General features: G+C 45.9%; 1 protein-coding gene across 1 annotated transcript in view; it reads right to left on the reverse strand.

The window, feature by feature from the left end:
* Positions 1 to 259: 259 nt before the first annotated feature.
* Positions 260 to 11,938, reverse strand: part of LRP4 (low density lipoprotein receptor-related protein 4) — a gene marked incomplete at its 5' end in the record, with an annotated part of 40,540 nt that continues 28,861 nt past the window's right edge. Inside the window, 15 exons of the mRNA XM_009587376.1 lie at positions 260 to 892; positions 2,670 to 2,811; positions 3,361 to 3,448; positions 4,078 to 4,145; positions 5,133 to 5,256; positions 5,557 to 5,670; positions 6,202 to 6,346; positions 6,672 to 6,780; positions 6,993 to 7,127; positions 7,438 to 7,656; positions 7,994 to 8,297; positions 9,705 to 9,930; positions 10,176 to 10,338; positions 10,422 to 10,593; positions 11,388 to 11,474. Coding sequence (XP_009585671.1) covers positions 557 to 892; positions 2,670 to 2,811; positions 3,361 to 3,448; positions 4,078 to 4,145; positions 5,133 to 5,256; positions 5,557 to 5,670; positions 6,202 to 6,346; positions 6,672 to 6,780; positions 6,993 to 7,127; positions 7,438 to 7,656; positions 7,994 to 8,297; positions 9,705 to 9,930; positions 10,176 to 10,338; positions 10,422 to 10,593; positions 11,388 to 11,474 — 2,432 coding nt within the window. The remainder of the gene's footprint in view (positions 893 to 2,669; positions 2,812 to 3,360; positions 3,449 to 4,077; positions 4,146 to 5,132; positions 5,257 to 5,556; positions 5,671 to 6,201; positions 6,347 to 6,671; positions 6,781 to 6,992; positions 7,128 to 7,437; positions 7,657 to 7,993; positions 8,298 to 9,704; positions 9,931 to 10,175; positions 10,339 to 10,421; positions 10,594 to 11,387; positions 11,475 to 11,938) is intronic.

Consider the following 11,938-nt stretch of genomic DNA (forward strand, 5'->3'; position numbering starts at 1 on the left):
AAAGGTGACCTCATGCTGTGTCAGTGTCCCCTTGAGCCCCAAAGTATACCCCATCTATTCCAAGACCTCTCTCAAGTCAGAGACCCCTTAACACAAAGCCTCAAAGAGTGCTGCTAGTGCTGGAACGACTAGGGCAATTTCTGTGACCAGGAGCTAGCAATGAGGCAGCTCTGCTCTCTTCATGGGCATTGACCGTGAGCTGGTCGGCACAGGACTTGCAGGTTGCCAGAGAACACAGAATCTGAACCAGATCCAGGCCAGAGGAGTCACTGCAAAAGTTAACGTGGCAGCTTCCAGGAAAAGGGAACATATAAATAAACCACAGACAGTGAAAATGAGCCAAAAGGATCTCTGGGTTCCAACCCACCCATCCTCCCTCTCCAACCACAACAGCACAGCTGCCCAAGCTCCTTGCTGAAAGGCAGTCACAGTCTCTGGGCCCCTCGCAAGAGAGGCTGGTCTCTGTGCCCTTCCTTGCCTAGCAGGCAGAGTCCTGTCTTTTTTGTGCAGAGCAGTGGCTAGGGAGGGTACCAGCATTTCCAAAGTTGCGTGTACTTTAGACCTCGCTCTCCGTGGAGGGCTTGCGTTGGTGTTTCCAGCCTGTGTCTGGGAGTGAGCCACGCCGTTCAGGAGTGGCTGCTGCTGTGTTAACACTGCTGCATTCAGACTGTTCTTCCTGTAGCAGCTGCTCAGTTTCGGTGTCATCTAGTGAACCAGAACTAGCCTGGATAGAGACCGTGTCTGTCTTCATGCAGACGTGGTCCCGGAGGATCCCTCCTCGGGAGCTCCGAATCTGTTTAAGGTCATCCCACTCGGAATCATCACCAGATAAAAGGCATATCCCCTCCACAATCTTGATCTTCTCCTTGGTGTAGCTGTGGTCAGGACCAGTCTAGGGAGCAGATAGATGAATTAAAAAAACCAATACATCTATGGAAAAATATGGCAAAGAGCAAAGCAGAGCTGGAATGTAGACAGTGAAGCAGACAAAAGGCTGGACCTCCATGTAAACAGCCACTGGCTTTGACTGTCACAACGGCAGAACCCATTCTAAGTTTCCCTTCAGTTCTTCACCACCCCCAAACAAATCCTCCCTGCAAGAGCTCTCATTCCAAACTCCAGGAGCCTTCAAATCATGGAAGGGGAATGAGGATGAGCGGGTTCTTCTAATTCAACTATATATATTCCCTGACAGCAGGGAGTAAGAACAACACTGAGCCTAAAAAAGAAGGGGGAAAAAAAAACCTGAACAAACAAAATGGGAAGCCAGAAGACTTCATGGTAAAAGTAGGCAGGGAATCAATTCTAGATCTGCAATATCTTTATATCTGAGTCATTCTAGATTTGCCTCTCAGGAAGCACAGCTGGAATACCACTGTTGAGTCCAAGTCTCACAGTGATACAAGGGAAGGAGATTATAGGGAAACAATGGAAATTATCAGAGGCTAAAGGCACCGCACTAAGATTAAAGTAGTGAAGTCTGTCTAACTTGGCTCACTGACAAATAAGGAGCATTGGAACATCTGATCTATCCCTGAGGAGAAAGTGGAGGGGGCAGGGAAATATACATCTGGGTATATCTAGGAGCAGCAGAATTAAAAGAAAAGTGGAAAAGATTTAGATTCCCAGATAAATAATTCTGGCTTATCCTTAGATAAGGCTAAAATGGCAGGAAAGTTTGGGAAATCTATTGGATAGTATCTTTGAAAAACAAAGCCAGGGAAAACTCTCCTCTGCATAAGTCTTGCTGTGATCCCTGCTAGAGGAACTAAGTGATCTAACAGATTATCATAAATAATCCTACAGAATTATCTTTTTCAAATCTCACATACTGAGTATGAGTAGCCCAAGCCAAGACCAAAGGATCTGCCATAGAAAATTACCTATACTTTCTTGACAGACAGTAGAGCTGGTTTTAAGGACATAAAAGCAGGGGAAAAAAAACAAGAAAGAGCAATTAGTATGGGACAGTGCTTGAGCCACACAACAGAGTTTGAGTGAGGGAGGCAGGATCAAACACACAGAGTAGTGATACCTGACGTGAGGATGTGGACGGAAATCAGAAGAGGGAAGATGAGAAGCTATCTGAGTGATAAGAAAGCTTCTGAGGAGAAAACAGAGGAGAAACTAAGTGCTGCAAGATATAATATTAAACCCTCTCCATCCTGTGGCACACAGGGCGGACCTCTGCAGGGCCTTTGAAACGCTCTGTTTAATAAGGGCTCCAGTTCTCTCCCTATCCCACCCCTTCCAGGCAGTGCACAGCCAGGAGCCACGTTCTTGTTACCAAATGCCTTCTGGCTGCCTGGTTCCCTTCGTGACTGTCCAAAGCAGCCTTGGTGCAACAGTCACTAACCAGGACTGCGTCCAGGGAAGCAATTCCCTTTGACTCCTGTACTTTGAGGGCCAGCACCCAATGCAAATGAAATACAAGACACTGTGGGAGTGGAGAAGAAGCAGAGAGCTTAAGACAGGTCTAATTCACTACAGCTCACTGGGGAAGAAGTGCTGCTGGTTGACCTCCATAGGAGTCTGAGCAATTCACTGAAGCTGTTCTCCTATGTCCTAGAAGTAAATGCTGACAAGTTGCACCATTTTCACATACTAAGGCCTGTAATGCTCAACAGCAGCTTCAGCTGGGCTCCCACGTCCTTAGTAGCAGCTCTTACCTCTTTCTTATAGCACAACTGGTTGTACATGGTTGGTTTGGGAATTGCTTCAATCTTCACCTCCTGGGTTGATGTCCGATATGAGGGATTACTGTAGGTTAGGTTCCCCAAGCCAGGGTCCGTGAACTTGGACTTATTATGCCTAGAGGGAGAGAGCTGTCAGAAAAGACACAGGGCCCTACTGCCAGGATCCAAAGTTCCTGAATGCTCAGCGAGTGGAAAGCTCCAGCAATCTTCACTGTCCCTCAAAGAGAGAGAATGCTGGCTTCACCTGGCTCTTCAGCTACCAGTACATTCACTAGCTACCAATACCGCAAGGCAGTGCCGTGTAACCACATAAGCTATACTGGCAGAAACTGGTGAAGCTATCTGGCAGAAAGCACATGAGTTCACACATGTACTGAGGCATGAATTATCTCACATTGCTGTCCATAATTCATAAGGTCTCTGCAGAAAATTTAGCCAATAAGGCTTCAAATAATAGAGTTGCATGCCCAACACTTCAAAGGCACAGGACTCAAACTTTGCAAATAAAATCATCAAACACTGCTTCCAATAGAGAACAAAGGGATTGTAAATGATAACAAAAAAAGATGAAGTGCTTTCAAAGATGAAGTGCTTTCAGGAGCTTTCTTCTCTTACAACCTTAGATTTTACTATTGGCCAGGAGAAGGGGAAAAAGATCACTTACCTATATATAATTAAAGCAGCAATAAGCAGCAAAATAAACAAGATGCTGAGAAGACCTCCAATAATGTAGCTGACGTGCAGTCCTTCTCCTGAAAGTGAACAGCAAAGGTAATTTATGCACTCTCCTTAACTTCCACTGGATAAGACTGACCTCGGCGTAATGCCCAATACAGAGGTTTTACACCATACAGAAGATGCAAAGTAAAATGTCAGCACACCACGGTTTAGCAGAGGGTTTTGTTTGGCTTATATGAAACCAAACATATGATAACCCTTCCTCCCACCCAGGCCCCAGCAAACCAAGGGGCATCAAGATCTTTGTAATGGGGTTGAGTAAGGATGAGTTAGACCCCCCTTGCTGACACGTTACTCCTGCAGTGGGAAACAATTACCCTAGTCAACCATCCTCAACTAAACACAAAGGGGACGGTGAAGAAGAGTATCATTAATGGGAAGAGCCCAGTGGATGAGGTATGGGATGAAAGAAAACAAAACTATTCTTCAGACTGAAGTGTCATTTGGAAAAGTCCCCGTATAGGCTAATGAATGTGTATAACTGATGTTCGTCCTTAGACACACTTTGCTCTGCTCAGAGGGCATTTAAGTAATTCAAGTCTGAGTTTCAGAAATTTGAGTTTCAAACACTATGGACTGGAATGCCCCGGGCACATCTGGAGGAACAACCCCAGTGGAGGAGAATTAAAGAAAAGGAACTCACCCATGGTTGCCAACACTGCCTCGTTGGCATGGGTACATAAGCCTCGCCTAGCATCTTTGTCAGAGCAGCTGAATGACAGAAGGAGAGTTAGTTACTGAAAGTAGTATCAACAGTATCAAAGGTATCAAAAGACAGGATGGGACAGGCTAGCACTGATAACCCTTCCATTTCCAGTTCAACAACAGGAGCCTTCCTTTTCTTCAGTATCCTTCCGTATCCAGAGCTGAGACGACCATATATATATATATATATAGGGGTGTGCGTGTGTATATATCAACTATAGGTCTGCAATATCTTTATATCTGAGTCATTCTAGATTCACCTCTCAGGTACATTGGTGCATACATTTATCTATCAGAACCCAAATTTCAGCATCAGTGCTGAAGCAAAAATCAGAATATCCTAGAGTCAGCACAAAGATCTTTCTGTCCAATACATCATACTCAACAAAGTGGAAGTTTTGCCTTATAAATAACCCAGGCATATATTATGGAACATACTTTTTTGCTGGGCAGTAGGATAGCAGGCTGTAGGGAATTAGCAGAAACAAGTCTCTTAACTACCTGCATTGTAACTTAAATGTTAGAGCTGCAAAGGTTCTGTTCTGCCCCAAACAAGCTATCATTTTGTGTCCAGGGCAGAACCACTTCCTCAGATGTCTGGGTCAGGTCTAAGATGTCTCAGTGAATTAAAGCAACAGACTCCCCTCTCCTCCTCTCAGAAATAAGTTCTCAAAATTAGGACTTCAAAAATCAATCAAATGAATGACATGGTCTCAGGAGGATTTTAACACTTCAGCACAGTCAGCCTAGACACGCATTTCAATAGAACAGACAGAAAGATCTACGCATCTCTTTCTCGCCAGCTCAACAGTGTTCTGCATTCTTTGTCAAAATGGTTTTCCCCATTATGAACGTGAAATCTGGAGCTGGAATAGCCTCTTTTGGCTAGGGAGAGGTACATTTGGATGATGACAACCAGAGGGGGCTTGCATGTTGCACCTTGCACAAGCTGTGACTTTCACACCCCAATTCCAACAGAACAAGAGCACTTACTTTCCTTCCACTGCTTCCAGAGATGTGAGAGGTTTGGTTGTTGAGGTACCTACTCTGCCAGGTGGTGTCTGACTTCTCTCACTTACACTGGTGGGTTCAGGACCAGGGGGCACCACACCAGGAACTAGAACAACAGAGAAAAATAAGCTGGAGCCCAACTTTGTGGGACAGATGAACTCTGGTAAGCTACAGAGAGTTTCTGAAATGGCCTACATGAGCAGCTTTCCCATCTCAAACCCAGTCTGTCAGCAGAAAGGACAGAAGAAGGCTCTATTGCTCACAACCGCCTTACTTCCAGTATACGACTCTGCTTAAGTTTTTATACATTGGAGAGCTTCAGATGCTCTGGTTGCCACTGCCACTGCGTAAGTAGTGGCAGTGGTTCACTTAAGGAAGCTACTACCCAAGTGACACTCAAACTCACTAGTAGAACAGGGCCGCCCATCTGGTTCATCCGGACACGCGCAGACAAAGTCAGAAGCCCTGGCAAAGCAGAGATGAGTGCAGCCTCCATTGTTCACTCCGCAAGCATTAGTACCTGGAAGGAAAAAGCACTTTTCTAAATATCTTGCAGATGACCAGATAGGAGCTCAGAGCAACAACCTTCTCTCCTGCTCAGCCAGAGATACTTCCTAGAAATCCAGCAAGTTACAATGCTCTGGCACATGCCCTTCATCTGACTGCTAAGAAAGTGATGACAGACAGACAGACACTGGTAGGATTAGGGCAGTCTTGAAAGGAAGGCACTGGAAATCATTAGACTGGAGCCCAGTCAACACAGCTGCACAGATTAAAAAACCAAAAAGCTCACATTCTTCTGTTTTAACACAATGTCAGATGAACAACGCAGAAAGTGACATTTGCTAATCAAAGCTGTAACAGAACACCATTAAGATTTACTTGACTGAAACGTCACAGGCAGACAAGGAATGTGCCCAGGGAGGATGCATTAACAGTCTGAGTATAAGAAAGGATGCCAACCTCGCTTGACATCTACAGTAGCACAGTGGTTCCAGAGTTCTTTTTGTCTACAATTAGCATTTGCCTGAATCAAGGTCCTCCTATTTACCTGTCTGTCTCTGAGGGGAAACCACAATGATATCCATCAGTCCCTCAACATTGGCTAGGACTGTCTCTTTGTTCCGCCCAGAGTATTTGTCCACTCTCTGGATAGATTTGGTTTGCCAGTCAGTCCAGTATATCCACCTATCCTGCTGCTCAGGGAGACAGCAAAGAAAAATCACAGCCATTAGCATGTTTAGCCACACAGACACAAGATACCCATAAAAAACACATCCCAATGGCAGAAGGCCCCAAAGGCCTTTTCAACCCCTTCCCCTTTTATCATAAAGAAGATGACTGTCTACAACCCACAGGAGTTCAGACAAACTTCCTTCGTTAACTCCACAGAAGAGTTAACTATCATCTGCTCAGCCATCTTGGTTTCCCCAGACTGTAACACTTCCCTGTCCCCAAGCTCCACTGTCCAAACTCATCAACACAGCAGGGAAAACGGTGGCAGCAGGAAAATCTTCTTACCTGTGTCAGAGCAAAGGGATGTGACACTTGGCTGACCAACACTTGCCGTAGCTTCCCATTGAGATCACAACTCTCTATGCGATCAAGATGTGCATCCACCCAGTAAATCCTGGAGAAACAGGGAAAGAAGTGAGCTTCCATCTATACAGTCCCTCTTTACTTTCTAGTCATTCGCTAGCCAAGATGGATCAGACAAAAAAAAACCCAAAAACCCACCCAAACCCACAATGCTACTCCAATAAACCAAACTAAGAAGGCTAAAAAAAAAAAAACCATTACATCCCTTAAACCTATGCAAATATAAGAAAATCTTTCACTGACCTCCTGGTGTCATAATCCAAAGTCAATCCATTGGGCCATCCTAGGTCAGTGTTAATCAGGATTTTACGTTCAGAGCCATCCAAGTTTGCCCGTTCAATTTTAGCAATGTGACCCCAATCTGTCCAGAAGAGGTACCTGAAGAGATAAAAGGCAAGTGTAAGAAGAAAAGGACATTTCACTTAGCCTAATGAAAGTTATAGTTATGAATTAAACTGCCAGATTCTTCAGGCTCAAAAAAGATCATGTGGTCTGTAGCTTGCTTCTCCCAGCTATCTGCCCAACCTTCAAATTCACTGTCTGCCTGATTACATCTGTCACTCAGAGTCAGCCCCTTGCTGGTACCTGCAGATTCACACAGCACATCTCTTCTTCTCCCACAACCTCCTCTTCCAATCTGCCTCTGCACAGCCCTTCTCCCTGCCCCACCCCAATACCCCATACCTACCCCTTCTTGGGAAAGACAGCAATGGCTCGGGGCTCATCCAGGCTGTTATTGATCAGCACTTTCCTGGAGCTTCCATCCAGTCTAGCTACTTCTATGGTATTGCGTCCTGTGTCTGTCCAGTAGAGGTTCCTGGCAACCCAGTCCACTGCCAGGCCATCTGTAGTCTTTAGACCCTGACCAATAACAGTTTCCATGTTGCTGCCATTCAGATCAGACCGCCTGGATGGAAATCAATGACAAATGGCGGTGAGGAACGGGTAGCTCCCAGAAAGCCTTCACACCTCCATGTGTGATCCCCATCAACCACAGGGCCACTTCATACTGCTACCTCCCTAATACCTCTTTCCCCATAGTCTCCAGCAGGTTAAACACAACTTCAGCATTTAGTTCAGCGATACACATGACGCCGTGTACCAAAACCAAGGTGTAAGTAGTGGTGTATTGCCAGCACCTCAGTCTCCTCAACTTATTGGCACACTCCACAGCTCACTGTGGCACAACCAGCACAAGTAGCTGGGTGACCTGGGCACTGGCCAAGCAGATGACTGGCACCCACCTGATGACATCAAGAAATACATCTGTGTAGTAAATCTTGCCATCCACACTATCATAGTCCAGAGAAATGACGTTGTTCAGCTCAGGGACAGGTATGTGCACATCTGTGTGGTCACTGGTGTCCAGTGAGATACGACGGATGGAAGCACGGCTAGAGAAAAGTAGGTAGGTCTCTGGAGAAGAGTCACATGTCTGCTCGTCTCGCTTCAGCTGGATGCCAGTGGGGCAGGCACAGGAGAAGCCAGTGGGGTGAGGCAAGCAAAGGTGGGAGCAGCCACCATTACGAACTCTACATTTATTGAAGCCTTCAGAAATAGGAAAAGTATAGTTTAAGGATCAGTGTGGTCCCACAGACCAAAGCTTTATTTTAAAGGCTACGTACACGCACAACTTGCTAGCAGCTGATTTCACCCTTACCATCCCAGCCTTGCCTGGGAATCTATAGCCCTTCATACAGAGACTGCCTCCCTCCCCTCAAAGATTCGTGGTGGGTATGGGCATGGTTGGGGCAAGGAGAACAGGAAGGCACAGAAGAAGGGGGAGCATTGGGAGCAAAATTTTGACCTGCATTCCTTGCTAATCACAGTTTTCCCATGGAAAAAGGAACAGCCAAATGCTGATAGATTCACACAACTGCAGTTTAGCTTTATTATTGCTGCAAATGGGAAAGATCCAACGCTGTGGGGAAGCAGTGTGACAATGCACCAGAGGCCAGGCTGACAAAGAAGCTTCTGTTTCAACTTAGCTGCACACAGTGGCAAGTAAACAAAGGCATCACAGAAGCCTGCTGAAAGTGCCTGACATATTAGGGTCATCTCTTTTTTTTTTTTTAAAGTTGAAAAAAAAACCAATATACTTTTATTAGCAGGGGATAAGTCCAGAAGACAGGTGCAGGGAGTGGGAAGATGACAACAGGGATATGACAGCTAGAGTTTTGGTTAGCTTTAAGTTATATTGTAAAGTTATACTGTCAAGAGTTCCGCTGTTGGTAGCCACAGGAGAAGCAGCACAGAGTTTTCTGTAGAAAATTCCACTGAAATGGAAATTGGGGAAATTCCACTGAAATGAAGCCACAGCCAAAGCAACAACTCCCACTGAAGAGCAAGGAGGCAAGATGGCGTCATTTAGGATCCCCAAAGAGTAACAAAAGGAATCTGACTCTGGCACAGAATAGTTGGAGAGCATGATACATCACGACTAACTACAGAAGCAGAGATTTTGTAGAGCAAAGTGGCAGACAGGATGATGAAGCCTGCAATGGTTGGGAAAAAAATGACTAGAACTTGAAATAAGGTTTCAGCAACTAGCTTAACAGGAATTAGTGCCTTTTGGAGTTAAAAAAGGGAAACTGTCCGATGCCAGTAGACTCTGTTGAAGCCTGATAGGGCATGACTCATTCAGAAATTAGTCCTGCCCTATGAAAGTGGCTCTGATGTGTGTGAGAATGAGGTTGTCAGTGCAATCCAGTGAAGGAAATGGGATGAAGGGGGTCAAAAGGCATGCAGTAATAAACAAACACCAGACCAACGGAGCTGAGTAAACAGGGAGAAGTGCAAAAATAGTTAAACAAGAGGGAAGAAGAAAAGCTGACTTTTGAGAAGTTACTCTATCACTCATGCTTTACACCAAAGGCCTCTTTTCAATGACAGCTCTGAAGGGCTCCCCTAGTCACCACAGACACCCACTGATTTGGGAGCAGCCTAGCAACTCACCCAGGGGCCGTGCCCTATCAACAGCTTGAATGTCCATGAGGCCAGGCAGGTTTGCCCTCACCAAGATGACATTGGCACCAGTGTCCTTGTCAGCCCTGTGAATGCTGCGAGTTTGCCAGTCAGTCCAGTAGATGTAAGAGTCCAGCAAAGTGAGGCCATAGGGATGTTGCACTGGAGACAGCAGGGTGCGGCGGTTAGCACCATTGAGATCTGCAGCCTCAATACGCTGAAGAAAGAAGTAAACATCAGCCCCACACTCAAAACACTGAACCTCTTGCTAGCAATTACTGTATCAAGCGGGAAACAGAGTCTAAGCAAGTGATGTCATTCAAGTCCCCCCTCCCCATAGCCCATACTCTCAGAAAAGCTTATGTTCCCCTTGCTCTTTTGATAGCTTGCTCAAGAGCTTCAAAACAGCCTCCAGGCTACCAAAGACCCAAGGACAAATAATGCTGAAGAACAGAATCGGACCTCAGTGTGTGCATCAGCCCAGAGCAGCTGGGACCCAGCCTTATCCACTGCCAGTCCATTAGGCCAGCCCAGGTTGTTGCTGATCAACACCGCACGTCCAGAGCCATCCATCCCAGAGCGTTCCAGCTTGGCATTCTCACCCCAGTCCGTCCAGTACATATACCTGGGGAAAAGCCAGCAAGTATTATGGAAACAGAGGTCAGAAGTCCTGTTCTAACCCCTAGATAGCCTCTTGACAACACTAACCCCATCTCATGGTATAAAGCTATTGCCCGAGGGCTGTCCAGGTTCTGCCAGACTAAGACTTTTCTCATAGAGCCATCGAGGTTGCCCACTTCAATCCGGTTTGTTCCTGTATCTGTCCAATATATCTTCCTGCCAATAGCATCCACAGCCAGCCCATCTGTAGTCAACAGACCTGAGAAAACAGAAAGGTGTATTGATCACTGCTCATCCTCCCAGCTTAGTCAGGAACTTCTGGTATTCCCCTTGTGCACCTCATCAGACAGTTGCTTTAGGCTTTGCTTGCCTTTCCACCAAAAATTTAAAGATTATTCTACCAGGGTATCAGAGAATCTCTCTTTTCATGCTGCTTGGAGGTGAGAGGCTCTGTGCTGGTTTTGGCTGGAATAGTGTTAATTTTCTTCATAGAAGCTAGCATGGGGCTATGTTTTGGATTTGTGCTGAAAACAGCGTGGATAATACAGGGATGCTTTCGTTACTGCTGAGCAGTGCTTACACAGAGTCAAGGCCTTTTCTGCTTCTCATACCACCCCACCAGCAAGAAGCTGGGAGGGGACACAGCTGGGACAGCTGACCCCAACTGACCAAAGGGATATTCCATATCATATGACATCATGCTCAGCATATAAAGCTGGAGGAAGAATAAGGAAGGGGGGGACGTTCGGAGTGATGGTGTTTGTCTTCCCAAGTCACCGTTATGCGTGATGGAGCCCTGCTTTCCTGGGGATGGCTGAACACCTGCCTGCCGACGGGAAGGAGTGAATGAATTCCTTGTTTTGCTTTACTTGTGCACGTGGCTTTTGCTTTACCTATTAAACTGTCTTTATCTCAACTCACAAGTTTTCTCACTTTTACTCTTCTGATTCTCTCCTCCATCCCACCAGGGGGGAGCGAGTGAGTGGCTGTGTGGTGCTTAGTTGCCAGCTGGGGTTAAACCACAACAGGCTCCCAGGCCAAAATCTCTCTTACCTGTAGTGATGATGTCCTCAAATTGTGAACCATCAAGGGCAGCCCGGCTGATTTTTCGCAGTGTGCTGTCTGACCAGTAAACCTTTCCTGGGTGGAAGAAGAAAGAGAAACTTAAAAAAGCCCAAAGCAAAACCAAACCAAACCAAACCCCAACAACCAAATGGCAAAATGCTTAAAAAACAGATCCAGGTCTCTGACTACCAGCTACACCATTCAAAACAGATCTGATTGCACAGGAATAACAGCAGCAGAAGACTATTAAGCTAGAATGATAAAACAGTACAAATTATCCTGTTCCAACCCTCCCCAAAATATGTAGGAGCACTGGCACTTTGACCTTTACAGAAGGCCAGAGAACACATAACACATTATCAGCTAGTAGTATAGAGTCCTACATCTGATTTCTCAAAATGTCCCAGAGGACAGCAATCAGATCATCTACCTTACTGTGCAACAGTGGGTTTACATCCAGCACAGCATCAGATGTTTAGTATACATGAACAGCCAGAGTCTCAGCTCTACTGCTGTAAAAGGCTTCAGCAGGAGGAAAG

This window comes from Fulmarus glacialis, unplaced genomic scaffold (assembly GCF_000690835.1).
Source record: "Fulmarus glacialis isolate BGI_N327 unplaced genomic scaffold, ASM69083v1 scaffold4271, whole genome shotgun sequence".
In the NCBI taxonomy this organism is placed as follows: domain Eukaryota; kingdom Metazoa; phylum Chordata; class Aves; order Procellariiformes; family Procellariidae; genus Fulmarus; species Fulmarus glacialis.